General features: G+C 43.4%; 1 protein-coding gene across 5 annotated transcripts in view; it reads left to right on the top strand.

Annotated features, from left to right (window-relative positions):
- Positions 1-18,821, top strand: part of NFATC1 (nuclear factor of activated T cells 1) — a 116,299-nt gene that overhangs the window by 60,897 nt on the left and 36,581 nt on the right. For all 5 annotated transcript variants that reach the window (XM_061346365.1, XM_061346363.1, XM_061346360.1 and 2 more), the window contains exons 7-8: positions 7,207-7,262; positions 8,544-8,676. In XM_061346365.1, coding sequence (XP_061202349.1) covers positions 7,207-7,262; positions 8,544-8,676 — 189 coding nt within the window. The remainder of the gene's footprint in view (positions 1-7,206; positions 7,263-8,543; positions 8,677-18,821) is intronic.

Here is an 18,821-nt window from a genome sequence, read left to right as displayed (position 1 = left end):
TTAAGAGAAGATTAGAGAAATAAGACATTTCCAAGGTGTACCTTGTTGCAGGGAAACTGATGCCAAGACAAATAATCAGAGGAGAAGAGAAGGGACCTCTAAGATTGAGCCCAACCTTGCTGGACAAGAGAAACAAGACAAGGAACACGAGAAAGACAATGAGATGAAAAAAATAAAAATGCCTCTCAAACGCTTGTTGTTTAGACTCTGCTAAAATGTCGTGCAGGGTTGCCATAATGGGATGTCTCTGGAAGATGAGAAGTTGTGGCCATATAAATAAAATGAAGAATTTTTGTCTTAAAAATAATTAAGAAGGAAGAATTGAAAGCATTTGGGTCAAACTTACATCTTAAGATGAGAGGGAAGAAGGAGTAGCTATAGTACAGGTGGTGGTGTTGGCATCCCACACAGAAGAAGTAGAGGAAAAGAATTGTTAATGGAAGGAAAATTTGGAACTTGATTTAAACTGGCTATGAGGTTTGTTACTCCAGCAGTCTCTGAGAAAATACGAGACAAATTAGACTGAAGAAGGTGGACCAGGAATATTTTACTCAGTTTCAGCTGCAAAGTCAGAGGTTCAGCCTCCTAGAGGTTCCGAGAGCAAAGTAAAGACGTGAAGACAAGATGACATGAGTGTAAACAGAGTAAAGTATTGTCATGACTGCTAGTGGATGGCTGTGCTGGGTGTGCTTGGTTCAACTTGTCTGCTCGAGAGAGATTTTGCAGGGATGTCAAGTTGCAGTTTTACTTGGAAGTTGAGCATCTTAGACCTGGAATTACTGAGACTTACTGAATATAAAACCCTCAGACCAACAGTAATTTCAACAGGGGGAGGTGCCAGAAAGCACAAATTGCATAACCAGCCTCTATTCTGCTGAAAATAGGATCTGGCAGGTCATTCCAATGATTTTGGCTCAAAATGAACCCAGATCAGTCAGTTGTCAGCACAGTACCTCCTTTTAATTACCTGGACTAAAATTGCAGTTCATTTGCAAACACTTGATCTCAGAATAATTAAGCCTGTTAGACATACTGTGGTAAAAGCAGCTAAAAAGGCTCACCATTTACATAAAGTGAGTCCCTCAGCTTTTGGCTTGCCCAGCTGAGCAACCAGAGAGGAAGCGCATGTCTGGCACAAATGCCAAAGTACTGCAAGATACAGTTTGTACTGGATTTTTATCACCTGATTGCTGCATGACTTTTTTATTGCTAAGTTCAGGTAAAAAAGAAAAAGTAACTTGAGAGCATCATATGCATGACAGACATACCTATGTTTACATAATACTCAGCTCCATACTGAAAAAATATATAGCTGAAGGAATATGTACCATATCTCTATGCTGCAAAAGATGCTTAGGAGGAGACACAAATATAGCAGCTTTGATGTGGAAATAAAATATGTCAGCTATGCATGAGCCCTGCTGCACACGAACTGATGCATGCCAGAAGACATGCCAGGGGCAGGGAACAGAGCTGTCGGGGAAGTCTTGATCCTGGGGAAGCAGGAGAGTAGGCTGGGAGAAGGGCAGAACAACTGGGGATCTTCGTGGCTAGCAACAGGGAAACAAAAGAGGCAAAAGTCAGACCAGCCATGTGGTCCCATAGGAAAAGTAGGGGAAGAGCAAAGAGGAGATCAAGGTGGCTGGAGGCAGATGGGGGTGAGGTGCCGGGCAGCAGGCAGGCCATGGCAGCACTGGGAGCAGTGATGAGAGGTGGAGCTGCTCTGCAGGTGGCTGTGGGCCCGCATATGACCGGGAAGCATCCTGCTCCTTCAGCAGGTCTCAGGGGAGTGAAGTGCCACTGGGGTGGTTGAAAGAAAGGTCCTGGCTGTTTACACTGCGGATATTTCTTCTCTGCTCCCTCTGCATTTCTGAATGTTTTCTTGCTGTCTTTCTGCCCCATCTTCCCTGTGCATCCCGTGGCAGACTGCTTGGCTGTTGATTCATCCTTAACAACCGTTCCCTTGTAAATGTCTTTAAAATGTATGCTGGTGTGAAACATGGCATAGATTCCCATCCACAGATTATTGGCCTTGCTGGTGTCCAGCTGGGGAAATGTTGTTCACATCGATGCCTGCAAGACCAGCCTAGGAAAGTCCTCTTCGCCACTTTCATTGCGAGCCCAAGCCCAATGTGTTCTTCACCTGGAAGCTGGTAGCATCTCATCACACAACTGGATGACTCATAAGTCTGAGTGACAAGACTTTGCCTCAGTCTTCATCCTTTCCTCTGGCTGGAAATGCATCCTTTCCTTCTGGACATATTCACAGATCAGTTATCTTAATGCTGTGAGTGGACTTCCCAGGGAAAAGGGCTGGGTACAAATTGAAAACTTGCAAGTCCATCACTCCTAAGGGATTTGAATATGCATTAACAGGGCTGAATAGGAAGGTAGGCAAGCTTTGCAGAACACCTCAAAATTTCACTGTATAATCATTCTGCATTGCATCTGTGCCCTGCCTATTGTGGACATGTTAAAGTAATCTGGGATCTAGCATAGGCATTATTGTTTAAGGTAATCTCACAACACATTAATCAAGTAGTGGGTTCCTTTGGGACAGTAGAGCTAGTTTCACCATCTTACTTGCAATATATGAATGGAAATACAGATTTACAGTCTAGCCAGTGCAGTCAAACTGTTGAGCTGCAGGCAGGAAGAGTATAAAATGTACACTGTGTACAGGCAGTGAAATCCTAGATTATGTCTATTCTTCTCATAACTCAAGCAAACACAAGACTACTAAAGAATATAGACTGTTTTAACCTCCTGTAGTAAAGTGAAATCACTTAAATATATTTGAACACTCCCATTATGCCTGTTACATAGAGGCAAGATTTAGGTGGTTGCCAGATGTTATACCCTCATGAGTTTCCAGGCTTAGGATTTTTTGGTACTGGGCATTCTTTCCTTCTTGCCATCGATGCAAGTTATGCTGGTGGTTTGACTATTGTGAGCTTGCAAACCCCTGGCATTATGGTTGCAGTTCCCTGTGGTAAGAAGGTAAACCCAGCCCTGGAAACCCTGTAGTCGTCCTGATGGGCACTGAGGAGGGGAAGACTGTAGAAAACTTTATTTGGAAAGTCTTTACAGGTCTTTGTGTTGCTCTTCCATGCAGAAATTCCGTATGTTGTAGTCCGCTAGGCTTTATGTGTGAATAACTGATGCCGCGAGATTTACATAGCTACTTTTTAGCACTGCTTCTGTGTAAAAACAGGCCTCTACAGTGCCTTTTTATGTGGAAATCTTGTAGCTGGGTGTGGTGGGGAAGCCGTTCAGTGACTCATACTGTAGGGAATTCCCTGATGAATTAGAGTATTTTTACTTCTGGACTTGTGCACAGTTTCCTTTAACGCTGGAGCGAGTGGCTGATAAGAGCAGACTACAAAGGTCCATTCACCATTCAGCCACTGCATGTTGAAATAGGGTGTTTATGCTTTGCAGAGCTGACAATCCACCCCACATAACGCAGTAAGTTCATGGTATTTTTGTCATTAGCAATCCCTGGTGCTTCGAGTGTCACAGCGCTGAAAAAAAACAAAGCTGAAGCGGTTGGTGGTGAAGCGCACCCGAAGCAGGGATGGCTATAAATAACATTGATCAGTCTGTAAATGTCAGGCTTCCTGACAAAACCCAGTGTCTGGCTGGTGGCAGTGCTGATGGCCACCTGTCAGTGGAGCACCGAGCCCAGGCACACAAGAGCCTGTGTGAAACAGGGGGGTTCTGGCTCCCCAGGCATTTGCCACACTCCTGTGCTGCCTCTTCGGAGGAGGGATTCAAGGGTACTTCCTCCAGCCCTTGGCATGGGTCCCAGGTGAAGCCTTGGCTGTGTCGGGTCAACCGCTGCTGCTGGCACCAGGGGAGCGGGGCACTCCTCCATGGACTCTGCAGGGCTTTTGCACTGTGGTTCCGTGCAGGGCACTGTTATGTTTTTATTTCCCTTTTGTAAAAAAACCCAAACCAAAACACAAAAACATGACAAACGATCAGAAAACAAAGCAAATCCAATATAATACCTTGACACAACTTTCTAGCTATATAAAGTGATGTCTTGCTGTTCAAAATATCACACTGTAAATGCCAAAACAAAGCCAGGCATTTGGTTTGGAGAAGACACTTCTTATTACTTGGTAAAAAGTAAATAGTGAAATGACAGGGAATGAAATAAGATATTTGGAAAAGCTGTTTTCTCCCTTTTCCTCCCTGCCTCCTCCTCTCTTTCCTCTCCTGCCTCCATCTCCTCCCCCCCGTATAACAACTGCCCGTTTGGGTACGGTAATTCCAGAGAGTAAACTTTAACGGGAATGCCTGAAATGTGTCTGCTTCAGCTTTGTGTTATGTCTGTAATTTGAATTATTTGCATTTTGGAAAGGTATAAATTGCTCTGGTGTACTTTGGTTGGCCGGCGGCCAGGAGGGAGTTGCCTCGGGCCCTGAACCAGGCGGGCTGCTGCAGATGTGGCAGGCTTACAATGGAAACTTTTGTGGTCGAGCAGCCCTCACTCCTCCAGCACACGCTGACAGGAGGCGGCATCCCGCCTGCTCACCAGGGTCCCCGGCGAACGGGCACTGGGGCAAAACCATTCCTTCCAACATAGGCAGATTGTCTTGAGGCTCCGGACTTCTGCAGATGGTTGCGAAGCCATTACTCCTTTCTCTCCTTATTTTTTATATTTTTGGGGTTTTTTTTATAATTCAGCTGAACTGTATAAACCTGCAAAACATGTTTACTGTAAGAGGTTGACGTAGTGGTCTAAGGTTTCCCTCCTGGAGCTGGTCCCAGTCCGTGGGCGTTGAGATTTCCCTCTTGGTTCACCAGACGTAATATGAGGAATTGTCTTCCCCCCGCCCCCCCCCCTTTTTTTTTCTTTCTGTCTCTTGCTTCATAACAACTTTTCCTCCCTGTATTTTTGTTAAATGAAATGTCACTAGCTGTTAATGAGCTGTCTATTCCCTACTTCTTGCCTCTCTTCCCCTTCCCCTCAGTTGCTGAGCAGCAATGGTCTGGACAGTCTCAAGGGAATTTCTTGGAGCAAAACCCGTATTGTTCTTACTAGCTTCCAAAGACGAGCCATGGCTCTGGATTTCTATTTTCCTAATAGTTTAGATTACAGCATTTTAAATATTTCTGAACAAACTCTCTTTGTCATCATAAAAATTTCAAAAGCGCATAGAGGCAGTGCTGCGTGAAGTAATTGAAAGATTAGCTAGAGATGGAGTCATTTTGAATTTTACTGAAGTATCGGCAGGAAATAAAAACCAGAAACCTGAATCAGATCATTTCTCTTGCAAAGCAGAAATTAAATGCAGCAAAAAGGCTGAATTTCTGGTAATCCATTTGTGAAGGCAAATTGAACACATGTTAACTACTAGTCTGGGTGTCTGTAAATTGAAAACAAAAAAAAACCAAACAACCCCAAAGCACCAACGAACCCCTTACAAAGAAGAAGAGCAAAATGTGTCAGCGCCGACGTTATGATAGCGTTATATTACTTTTATCACTGATTGAATTAATTGGGGGGGAAGGGGGAAAGGGGGAAAGGGGTGAGGTGGAGCTACAGGAGCTCTACAGGGAGAGGGCTGGAGATGAAGGAGGCTGCTTCCAGACAAGGGATGTGTCCTGGCTTGCCGAATTTCGATCAGTTTTTTTCTACTGACAGCTCAGGGGAAGCATCTGTTGGATAAATTGTGAAGTGATCGCCAGTCCTCCCGAGAAGTCTGCTTCAATTCTGGCTCTCTCCAAAGGCATCGTTAAGGAGACTAGAGCACAGTCTGGCTGCTCCTTCTCTCCCCGCAGCTGAACGTGGCAGTACCAATTATGAAGGGATTCCTTTTCCAGGGTCACAATTTAAAACGTAGGAAGAAGCTAAGGGTGGATCTGCTAAGTGTTTCCTACAGAAAGACTTACCAAATCCACTGTGCTGTTTGTGCTACAGCTTTCACGTTGCACTTCTTTCCATACATTAAAAACAAAGGGGTTTGGACATTAAAACAATCGCCAGGGCTAGTCCCTCAGCAGCATTCCTTTCACAGTAGGACAGCTGTACACAAAAATATTATTTACAGACACTTGTAATAAATCAGACAGTTCTAAATGCGTCACCTTCATCCTGGCCATGAAAGTGAAGAGAGAAGAAAAAGTGTATTCAGTCTTTTTACCTTCCCAAGAGCTGTTTTTCTAAGGCAGGTCCACGTCTATGTGATGAAGTTCAAAATAACTAATATTTGCATTTGCATGTCCCGATGCTGCAATAAAGGTACAAAAGAGACGACATGAAGTCTCATTTTCCTTTCCATTCTGGTGACATCTGACAATGGTGTGACTCAGGAAGCTGCATGTATCCCCCTTGCCCAACTTAGCAGTCTGCTTGTGGCCTTCCGTACACGTTTGTGTTTTTCTAGGGTTGCAGAATGGAAACTGTATGTTTTGTATTATTTTTCTGTTTTCTGTTGAGTTTTGAAGCCACAAGGAAACAAAAATACCTGTTATTGACCAGTGACTCCTGTATCAGTGAGGGACAGGAAAAATGGCTAGATAAAACCAAAGAAAAGTCCAAAAGAAAGGTCCCGGAAAAAGTGTAGCTGTGGCCTAAATCCATGTTTGCTTGAAAACAGAAATTTAGCAAATTAGGAGGACCAAACACACCACTAGAAGCAGCTTCAGAAAACTCTTAAGTGGGACCACCGTAGCTGAACTAAACCAACTTTAAAATGAAATCAAAAGCTGTATTTCCAAGCCTGTGGCCTTGCCTTTTGATCCAAGAAGCAGAATTATGACAACCCAAGTTAGGAGTATATTAAATACTTCATGGCTGAGGAGCTTCTTTAATACTGCTTGTTTTGTTTTGTAGTGATCAGAAGGCCTCACAGGTAGCAGTGTGTTTTTTCTGAAAGTTTGGGAAACTAAGGTGTAGAACAGTTTTTTGTCCAAATTAGTAGCAGAATAAACTACTGGTGGCTTTCCTCCATTGCAGTATTATGCACTCTGGATTGTGGTTCCCCCCTTCAAATAGTTAAGTAAGTGAACTCCCATCGCTGGTTACCCAGATGGCATCCTGGTTGGGCAACACTTGGACAATGCATTTTGAGAGCTGTTTTTCATATATGCAGTGCCCCTTCAAAGAGATTTTTTTTTGCAAAAGTCATTCTTTTGTTGGCTTGGGAGAGGAAAAAAGGACGGAACTAGATATCTTTTTCTTTTGTCTTTTAGATGGTCACCATGTGTGGGAAATGGAAGCCAAAACCGACAAAGAAATGTGCAAGCCAGTAAGTCTGCCTTAAGTATTTTAACATCAAGATAAAAAATATATATTGCCTTCTCCAGCACTGTTGCTAAAGAGGGATTTCCAAGGCTCTGGCACTGAAACAGAACAAGTACTTAGGCCTCCCCTCCTGGAAATCTTTCTTTAATGGGAGCATGGGGTAAAAAGCCTTTGTTGGAAGCTGTCCCAAAAGTAGGAGAGGCCATTTGGAAAATATTTTTTCATTGTCCGGGATGGGCCAGCCCCATCTGCTCATCTTCTGTCTTGCTGGGTCAGTTCTTCCCTTTGCTCCCAAAGCAGTTTCTGAGCATTTTCCTTGGCTTTTGTCTGTCTTCGGCAAAAGAAATGTGAGTCCCCTCACAGGAGATCAGCCTCGTGGTTGGAAAAGTGTGGCTCCCTGTGTCATGACTGTAAGTGGGAAATAAGGCCGCTATTCCACCTCTGCAGGAATATGCAACAGTATGTTAGCTGCAAACCTGCTGGAGATATGCAGGCAAACAACTCAAAGACCTGAATGCAGGCCAAATGCTAAGATGAGCATTCCCTTTCATTTTTTCAAAGAAGTGCCAAGGGAGGTTTTGATGGTCGTAGCAGATTTCACTGTGCATTTGTGTAAGCTGATGCCCTAGCAGCTAACTTGTTCCTTAGCCCCATGCTGGAGCATTTGTGTTTTGACAGTGGAAGATCATCTACACATCTCCAGCCCTAATTCCTGTAGCACTAGATGTTCTTGCAAGATCTCCTATCCACAGAAACTAGCATGTTTAAAACTTCTGAGTTGTTACATGAAAAAAACCACATTTAATTGTGGGAAATGGATGTATCTGAATAATCATATGCCTGTTCTAATTCTCCTTTCAAAGGAAGTTGTGTTAGGGTGACATATACTAGGGGTAACCTGCCAGCCAAGCAGTTGTGCTTTCTCCTCCTGAGTTAGGACCACAAGTTGATTGTGGTCCCAGATCCTTGTCAGAAGCAGGAGGTACAGAGCCTTGTCCTTATGCGGTGTCATATTTCCTATCAGAAAAGGAAGAGATGAAAGCTAGTGATTTTGAAAAGACCTGAACCATGCTAAAATCTTATTTTCCTACTTCTGAAAACTTTGCCATGGATACTGGGGTGGTGGGAGGCCATCCCTTCCCACAAAGCCCACCACATCCCTTACAAAGAGTGTGTTCCTCCTTGTGAGCCCAGGCATCTCCTTCTCGTGGTTAACATGTGAATCCTATTGTACAGCTCGACTGCCTTAGTTGTGCCTTGACTTTCTGTTTTGTTGTTTTTTCAGAATTCGTTGGTGGTTGAGATACCACCTTTCCGCAATCAGAGAATTACCAGCCCTGTTCAGGTCAACTTCTATGTCTGCAACGGAAAGAGAAAGAGAAGCCAGTACCAGCTTTTCACCTATCTTCCTGCTAATGGTAACAAAATATATCTCTGCTAGTAAAAATAAGAGATAATAATGACTGCTTAGATACAAGGTGCTGATAGTTCTTTAGTAATTGAGTAATTTGAAAATATACCTGGTACTATGAAATGAGAGTGAGAGTCAAACCATAAGCACTGGTTTCTCAGCTGCCCACATAAGAGACCTTCTCTTCAGATTATTTTCTTTCATAGTGGTGGCAGAGAACTGTTGGAATAAGGACTTTTTCTAGTTTGGGGAGCTGAAGAGCCCCAGCACAAATTTAACTGTGTAGCCACGAACTGTGAATGTTTTGAGCTCTCTGCTAAGTTGCTGTTAACCCTCAGTCTCACTTTGTGTCTCCAGAGCGTACCCTGCATTTGAATAATATGTCTGAATTTGCACAACAACATTATTGGCATGATGGGCCCTAAGCTGGCAGTGTGGGGGGATTCTCCTTCCAGTCATCATGCATCTCGCTGTCTCTCACAGGGTGAAAATAGCGCTCCAGGCTGATGTTGCTCTTGGGTAGCGATGAAAAGCACAGTATGGATGGAGATCAGAGTGCTCCATACGAAATGCTTCATGTATAGGAAATGTTCAAAAACACCTGTGCCAGATTTGTTTTTAAGCTTATATTGGTGGCTCTGAAGTGACAATAAGGTCACTCGTGTTAGCTGAATTCCAAGCAGGCTTGTATGAAGATTTTAATAGCAAGTAAATTTAGATTTCTTTAATTTGAAATGGCCCTTTTTCTGAGAACAATTTCTGGGGGAAAGTAGGAAAAAAGGATGGTTGTTTTGTTGTGGTTGTTTTGGAAGGAAGATAAATTAGCAAAATTATTAGCTTCATGCTTTTTTTCTAGACGTTCCAAGCGAAAATAGTCCTTCTGAGGGAAATCCCCACAAAGCAATACTTATGTCACATGATGACAAGAGACCTGCCAACTTTTTGCAGGTGAAATCCCATAAATTACGTGTTTGGAATTTCACCCAGTTACCTTGCATGCACTCCAGACTTTTATCAGGACTTCAATTAAAATAAAAGTACAGGAAACCTTACATGGGCAACCAACTGTTTATTGCATGTGCTGCGTAACTGTGCTTCGCTGAATCAGCCTACTTATGCAAACTTCATTCCCAGTGGATATGTCTGTGTATATTTAAAGTCTGTTCATCTCTCAAACTGGAAAGGAAAAAGTTATTATTCTCTTGCACAACACTTTTCAGCAACAAAAATCTGTTGTAGAGGCCAACAGGTATTGCCTTGCCACCTACACATAAGTATTTCAGGTATATGCCTGTTGTTAACTGCTGTGTGTTAAATGGCATGTTTCCTTTCCAGCCTTTACATAGCCCATTTTTTAACATTTTATTCTAAACTGTGGAAATAGTTTTCACTGCTGCAGAATTGGTTTATACTGCCACCATTCTCAGTTTGAAATATTTGATGTTTCATTTGATGTGAAGAGATGGGAGTATCTACCCAGGGAAAGGCAACAGAGAACCAGCCTAAGCTTTATTCTGCAAAGACATCTTTAATTATGGTAATTTTTGAAAACATTGGGAATCTTGTTTAGTCTGTTTTGCTGGTCTAAATTCATGTGAAATGTTTTTGTGTCAGTGTAGGGAAACCTGAAAGAAAAAATGTAACACAAGGGCAGGGTAAAGGGAAGCAAGTATTCATAGTAAATATGCCTCTCCCCCCCACCTTCCTGTTTGGTTCTCCACTCATGTTCTCTTAATATGTATGTATATATGCATATAGGTAATTGAAAAATATCTTACGTTCTTTGTGAACTTTCTCATTAACAGTGGTAATAGTGAATGTGCTTCTGCAGTCATCAGAATTAATAGTATAGTATGTTTTTATTATGCCTGTGTTGTAGCTGTTTTGCTCTTATATTGATGGTTGTTGTTTCCATCATGCCTTTCAAAGGTATATACGATCACCTTGGCTACATATTGATAAACTATGCACAATGACTGAATCAGTCATTTATGCTACTGTATTTCTAGGAGTCATTTTAGGATGTTCTGCGTTATTTGATTTCAATCACAAAATTCTTTTAAAGTTTTGAGATGTTACAGAAAAGTTCAGCTCATGAACAAAAAAATACTTGCATCATCACTGAGTGATCAGTGTAAAAAAACTGTAAAGGAGATAAGCTCTGTTTTGGTCCAGGTAACACTGTGTGGCTTGTTTAAACAAATCCAGTGAACACAGAAGGTGTAGGGTTTTGACAAGCAAATGTCAGAGTGATCATTGATTGTAAGATGTGGTTTTACACAAATCAGATGGTATCCTGTAAGCTTCTTCTCCTTCTGTGCTTTAGTACTAGTCAAAATGCTAACATTTCAGCGCCTACCATAATACTGAAGGTATTTCTGCATGAGGGATCCTTTAAAAGCTGCATCATGCACAGTAGACATTATTTTACAGCTTAACTGGATTGTGCCAAAGCAAACCACTGTATATAGATTAAAGACTCGGTACTGTGTGAGCCTGCTGTCCATGCTCCTGGGGCGGATTTGGGCACATGCAGATGGTGCAACCAGTGGGAGAGCCATGGGCTCACTGTGTGGTTCTCACCCTGACCACAGAACAATAGGTGTGTTTTTTTCCCCGTAGCTCCTATCTCTCCTCATTCCTTAGGGGAAAACAGCCAGTGGATCCAGGGACACATGGACTCATTCATCCCATCTTCCGTGGATGGTCCTATAGCATCGCTATGGAGTACAGCTCTGTGACACGCAGCCAGCACAAGCTGCGCTCTCCAGCAGTGTTACGGTTTCGCCGCCATAAGGCCTCTCTTGCGCTGCAGAGATTTGGCAGGATTGTACTTTTTCTCTGTGTTAACCAAGTGTTTTGCAAAGCAGGGGCTTACTTGTTGAAGATGAGTTCCTGCCTCAGAAAGAGGAAAAAAAATGCTGTAAAAATTAAAATCTTACTGCTCTGTAAATGAAAACATTAAATAACAAAACAGAAAGTAGAGGCTTCACAAATGGGGCCAAGGTCTGGGAAATGGGCTTGCTTAAGTCTTTGGCTTGGGACAGATCATAAACCTAAGTACTCGTAATCCAGTTTTAACTGAAATTTTGATTTAGTGTTCTGCTGAATTTAAGCAATCTCAGAATCCTGTATTAGCCTATATTGTGCTAATATAGGCTAACAGTTCTGTTTCATACAGAAATGATTGTAAAGTCATCTCTTTTTTTTAGCATTGCTTCAATATTGCACATCGCTGTGCAATTGCGTATCAGTTTTGTCCTGGAGCCTGCAGACTGTAGGCTCTTGAGACTCCTCCCCAGACATGCCTGGCACAGAAATATAGGTAATTTTCATACCGTTCTGGCACAGGTGAATTCCCGCAGCTCACATGGTAAGTACTGATACGTTTTGCATTGTCACATCGCATCAGAATGTGAGGAGGAAAGGCACATGATCGGACGCTGCAGTCAGGAGTCTGAGACAAGCACAATGAGCAGATGCTTGGATATCTGGCTTTTAAAGTCCCTCCACTGCTGCTCTGCAACCCCACTATGTGCAGCAGAACACTTTTGGAAGGTCGTTGGTGAGCCCTGCACTTGTGGACCCTACCCTCTAGAAAAATGCTTGGGTTTCATTTCTGGTTATGAGAGTGTATCATTTTGCTTCTATGCATTTGTTATACCATTGGCCCATATATGCATTTCAAAAAGGAGTTATAGTCTTCTGCAATCACTAGATGTAAGCAGTAGCATTTGAGATATTAAACTAATCTGAAGAGGCTGAAGAAGAACAGAAGCAACCAGACATGCATGCTGTGGTCCCAAATCCTGTGCTTTCATCTGCTAAGAAAGCTGAAGGAGTTCTCCAGTTCGGAAGACTTTAAACAATACAGTGAACGATAAGGGTTAGATCTCTGTTTATTCAGATTTCTTTTAAGTAGTTACATCAAAATAGCGGAAACATGTTGAAGAACTTACTTTTCACATACAGGAGCAAATGCTCTCTATGCTTTCTCTTATCTCAATGAATATTGGTATCAAGAATGGTGAACATAGAAAAGTATTTGAATTTATTTAGACAAGTAGTTGTATTTGACTGAGAAAGATTAGTTTGTCTAGGAAATATTTAATAAGATGGAAAAAGGAAAGTTGATGTGGTTGTTTTACTGGAATGAAATACACGCTTTTGCAAAGCGTTGATAAAGTATGTCCGGTTTCTGTTTCTGTCAGGCTTCTTCATTGTGAAAGCATTATTAAAAAATCATTTCACTACTTCAAGTATTTATTAAAATGGTTTTGATATGCTTAGCAACTTTAATTTTCAGATGCATTTCACCACACATAGGCCGGATTTCCAAGTGCACTGCCTTCACTCACAGAGCTAGCTTTTCTGCTGTTCCACTGCCTCCCTGCAGGCACCTGCACAAGCCCAGTATGCTGAGCTCCTCTGAAAACCTGGCCACATAGACAATGGCTTGATGGGGATGGAGGTCCTTTGAATCTGTGGGTACAGAGGTGTGCTGAGAGCCTACCTGTAGTGCCTAGATATGCCTCAGTATTGTTGGTTACAGCCCAGTCATGCAAAGTGAAGCTCTTGGAGTGCTTCTGAAAGGGGTGAGCAGTGCCCACTGCTCATTGCTGTCAGCATCCTCCTAACTTCCTGCTTCTGCTCTAAAATTATCTCATGTCTGCCCTACAATCAGCAGTTTTCTAGTGATTGCGTTGAGCAGTTGTGCCTGTTTCACCTTGTCTCTTCCGCCCACATCTCACTTTCTAAGTTAAAAGGCAACAATTGGCTGCCTTAGCTGGAAACAATAAAAGGAGGATGCAAAGCGTTGCCACTCTCATGTCACACACAGCATAGCTTTTGCTGATCATCTCCTGACACCTCTCACCTCTTCAGTATTCGTTGAGTTTTCATGCTTGAAGCTGGCAAAAGTATTAGCCTAGCTATGTCTGCAAAACAGTAGTGATTTGGGGGTGGATGGGGAAGCAGGGCCAAATTCAGTGCCTGGGTTGTGAAAGGATCCTAACGAGCGGCATATGCAACATGACCACACCAGTGCCATGGCGGGCAGAATCTCGATGGTACCTCGCAGCTGGCCCAGGGAGCCAGAGGAAGGGACATGGAAGTCAATAGAAGTGCGTTACACCTTGGCCCTCCTTAGGTCAGGGCCATATTCCTGGGGCCATGTATGAGGGGACCAAGTGCAGCTGAGCCAGGCCTGAAGCCTTGGACCTGCTGGAAGTGCTTCCGTCCCGCCCAGGGAGCTGCCAGGTTGCTGCAAAGCCTATGCAGATCAGGGCAGGGCAAAAAAGAGAGATGATGGGTGAAGGTTGGCCCCAAGGGATTTTATTTTACATGAAAATATGAATCATGGTTGCTAATTTTTACACCATATGCTGTTATAGTTTATTTCATTTTGGCTGCTAGTTGGCTGATTGTTACTTTTGGCATCTGGCAGAATAACAAAAAGCAGATGAGATTTTGTCCTGTTTCCATATAAGAGGATCACAAAATTCATCATCACCAGGTGCATCAGCCCCTCTGCTCCCTTCCAGCATCTACATGAGGTCTGTGGTGAAGCAGAGATGCACATTACACTTTATAGCATCACAGCCTTATGTACTTTTGCTCCCAGTTGCTCAGTCCCCACTAGAGCTGCCTATGTTTCATCTAGGTGACATCCCGTTTTGACTCTCAGCTGAAGCCTAGCCAGCTGCATCTGACCTGCACATGCAATCATCTTGATCTTTAGAGGTAAAACTGCCTCACTGTGTGGTGCTCCATCTTCAACTGGAAGATCAAGAAGGAGCATTACCTGTGAGATGTCCTTGGAACAGGCAGGGGTGGACAAGCACTGTGTAGAAACCCCTGGCTGTGTCTGACCATCAGGCTCTGTCACACAGCGATGATCACCCATAATAGTTAACTTCCAGTGCATAAAGTTGTCTTTTGGCAGTACCTCCCTATTCAAATATTCCCCTTCAGATGACAAAACCCAGCCTGTAGTTTAGGTCACCAAACTCCTCTGCATGAGCATTTTGAAGACTCCCTCCCTTGCTTGCCAGTGATTTCACATGCATATGTTAGCAAGTGTGGGGCTTTAGACTCTTCTAATTAGGTTAAAAGCCAAAGGTAGAACTTTTATGAGGGAGAACAGGGTTTAGGATTACATGAGCTGGATTACAGGAGATGCTTATTTTTGTTCTCCTCGAGTGGCTGATCACCATAATTAATCTAGCCCAGTGATTGATCCTAAAGGGGTCATGGTGGTGATGGCTGCTGGAGGCAAAATGTGTGGATGAGGATGTGTTTTTCTGGCTGTGGTAGGGTCTGCAACCATCACTGAAGACAAAGACCAAGTTGGAGCCAAGATGGCTGAGGTCAGCCATGTGCAGACACCTCTCTTGAGAGGGTGGTTCTGTGGGTAGGACTGTCACAGTAAGGATGCCTTCCTGCCAGTCCATCTTTGCAGAGCTTCCTACATGACTGCCAGGGATGAGTGATACCAGGCTGCCCCTATCTTGGTGCCCTGTGGGACCCCTGCCTGCAGCCCTTGCTTTCTTACTCTCCTCCCCTTGTTGGGAGAGCAGAAGTAATGCCAGCATTACTGGCAGTGTAATGTTGGGCTGCAACATCAAACAAGACCTCACCCCAGTGAATCTTAACATGTCTGACATAGAAAGCTTTGGTCAGTGCAGCCTGGGTGTTGTGCGTATTTAAACCTCCAAGTCAAGGCAGCGGTGGAGCCGCTGTGGGAGCAGCAATAGGGCAGCCCAAGCAGTCATACTGCAGGACTTGATTTATCCTTTTCCACATTGCAGGATTTAGTAAGGTATTAAGATGAAAAACGAGTCGTGCCTTTTAAGAAATTTCTCCTTCTCTTTTAGAAGAAAGCTAATGCTTTCTGTTGTGTTCTGTACTAGCAGAACCCAAATGCCCTCCACCTACCTTCCACTCCCCTTCAATTGGTTTAATAGTGTATGCACCAAGCTACCATGTATAATCTGCCTGATAAATATGCATTGATTAACCTAATAGTTTAACAGCTGTTGAAAAGCATTTAGTAAATGAGTTGGATGGAAAGCACTTTCTAATCAGATAATGGCATTGTCCAAGATTATAGGCGCAAGGCTTCCATCTACCTGGAGGCTATTCTTGTATAAAACTGTGCATATGCATCCGATCCTATAAAAATATATACACATAAACCCAAAGAGGGCAGGCAGGCATGTGTTAGGGGTAGTCCTCCTGATGAACAGTACCCATAAGCAGTGAATGAGTTCAGATACTTCAGTAGGTAAAAGCTCCAATCGCACATCTGTACTGCCTGCAGCTTCTTGATAGTGTGAGGCTCCCTTTGTTACAGAGTTACCGTGCTCTGGTTTTAATAACTAAAAAGCAAAGTCTTGATAGTAGCTTGACCTTTAGAAAACATTTTGGTTGAGTTGGTTCCTAAGGAAAAATACCCAGTCCACGGACAGCAACTGCAAAGGCCCCTGTAGCGACTGTCTCACAAGATGCCTGGGGTTGAGTGCCTGTCCCTTGTTGCTGAGATTGCCACTGCTGAAGATATGTTGGCAGGGCATTTCAGAGAGTTTTGCTCAGCCACTGCCGCTCTTGTGTTGCAAAACAGGGGGATTATAGTTTCTAAAGGCAACCAGCCCATTGCCTCTCCCCAGCACCAGACTGCTCCAGAGTCAGAACAAGGGGTGAGGTTCTCACTCTGCTCAAGCCTGCTGGATCCAGATGATGCAGCCACAGTGGCCAGAATTTTGTCTTTTCACAAATCCAGAGTGTCTGAGCTGTACATGGAGATGTGTCCACATCCCTCACTATGTCTCCAGCCTGCCAGCTGTAGAGGTGTGGCAGCAGTTGGGATGACCTGTGCAGCATCTTCTGAAGGAACATCTGGTTTGTGGTGAAGAGGGTGTGTTGCCTGGCTCTAAACTGATGGGGCAGGAGTTTTTAAGGCACAAATGGCATTTCAGAGCTCAGCTCAGTAATGGAGATTTCACCACCTAACTTCTCAGCCCTCTTTGAAAGTCTCATCCCAAATTCTTACCAATTATGAGACATTTAGTCCAGAAGTTGAAGAAATGTGTGTGTGCCCATGATGAAAAAGTAGTGTTTTGCTTTTCAAATGCTAACCAAAATCTGTGTGCCAGTGCCAGGGAACTACATCATAGTCTGCACTGTGAAAGGTGGCTATTTTGTTTGATAGATTCAATCAAACTTAAGGGTAAAATAAATATATTATAGTACCATAAATGTCTGCATTGATAATACTACATGGAAATGGGAATTTGTTAGTTTAATGTTCATCAGGATAAACATCTGTTTAATTTATACAATTATATTTTCTCAGTTCACATATTTTCATAGAAAAAAAAGTTTAAAAACCCATCTGGATTGCTAAAGTGTAAAAGCAAACAGACTTGTTAGAATTGTCAGAAATACATATAATTTATATTTAAGCACTTTCTGACTCCCTTTACTGAATGTGCATGATTTATTATTTTTCTTCAAGGTTTGATATATTAAGTTTTTACCTGCTAGAAAGGCTTTTCATTTAAATGTGGACTTGCAGAACTGCTTGGAATATTTCTCCCAGATTCAGACCCACACAGTAGGACCATTGTCTTCCAACCAGTGCCTCGGTATGATGTCATAACTCTGGTCTCTCTGAGTAAGAAGCTTTGATTTATAGCCAGGGCTGTTGCCAATGTGTGGTTCTCAGAACTTTGTATTAAATTAGATGACATAATGACATGAGTCCAGAGTCTAAGAAGGCACCATCGAACCACTGAAAACCAGTCAGCACAGATTAAGTTGCTGATCAGACTAATTTAGAATGGAGAGCTCTGTCATACTTTAGTATTCAAAATTGAGGACCATTTAAAATCATATCAGCCAACCTAATGCATTGTGAAGTAACAAGTTTAAAATTTCACCATACAAACCAAACTTACACTCATTTTTTTGCTTTTTATGGCAGGGGTCTGTTCAGCACAGTAGGGTCTCTTAAGTAGGTAACAATACTTTTCAGTCTGAATGTATATAAAAACTCAATATTTTCTGTTTACAATTTCACAAATCCTGGCTTCATTGCCATTTATTATTAGCATTTATTATCCTCTCAGTGTATGGCAAAGTAAGCCATACACTTTTTCATTTTAGCCAGCTGAGAGTCTGCAAGACTGTGTGTTAGCACTATGGAACAGCTTTGAGACAGAGTCATAGCATCTGCTTAGAATGGTGTCCTGGGTTTAGCAGCAGCAGTCATTTTTTCTCCTTCTTGGTAGCTGGTGCAGTGCTGTGTTTTGACTTTCGGGCTGGGAACAAAGCTGATAAAAATGATGTTTTGGTTTGGCCAAGGACTTTGTGAGTCTCATGCTCTGCCAGGGAGGGGAGCCGGGAGAAGCAGAGACAGGACACCTGACCCAAACTACCAAGAGGATCCATACCACAGCACGTCATGCCAGGGGGAACTGAGGACCCGGAAGGAGAGGGGGCGGCCGGGTCGGACTGGTGGTTCGGCGCGTGGTATTGTACTCCTTTCCTTGCTATTTTCTCTTATATTGTTGTCGTTGGTGGTAGCGTGGTGATTCGATTGTACACTAGTTGCTAGACTGTTCTTATCTCAGCCCGTGGGAGTTGCATTCCTTCGATTCTCCTCCCCACCCCTCAGCGAAGGGGGGGGGGGCCGGCAACTCACTGGGAGTAAGTGAACAAGCTGTTTGGTTGGGTTAAACCACGACAAATGGTTTGGGTTGGAAGTGTACTTAAGGATCATCCAGTTCCAATCCCTTGCCGTGACACCTTCCGCTAGACCAGGTTGCTCCAATTCCCCTCCAGCCTGGCCTTGGAGACTTCCAAGATGAGGCAGCCACAGCTTCTCTGGGCAACCTGTTCCAGGTCCTCACCACCTTCACAGGGAAGAACTTCCTAATACCTGATCTCAATCTCCCCTCTGTCAACTTGAAGCCATCCCCCCTTGTCCTGTCCCTACCTGACCTTGTAAAAAAAGTCCCTCTCCAGATTTCTTGTAGGCTCCCTTTAGGTACTGGAAGCTGCTCTAAGGTCTCCCCAGAGCCTTCTCTTCTTCAGGTTGAACAAGCCCAGCTCTCTCAGCCTGTCCCCATAGCAGAGGTGCTCCAGCCCTAA

Source organism: Neopsephotus bourkii, unplaced genomic scaffold, assembly GCF_033783945.1.
Source record: "Neopsephotus bourkii isolate Nb327-2 ecotype Australia unplaced genomic scaffold, CSIRO-AGI_Nbou_v1 NB_272, whole genome shotgun sequence".
Lineage (NCBI taxonomy): Eukaryota > Metazoa > Chordata > Aves > Psittaciformes > Psittacidae > Neopsephotus > Neopsephotus bourkii.
This window is presented reverse-complemented; position numbering and strand designations above follow the sequence as displayed.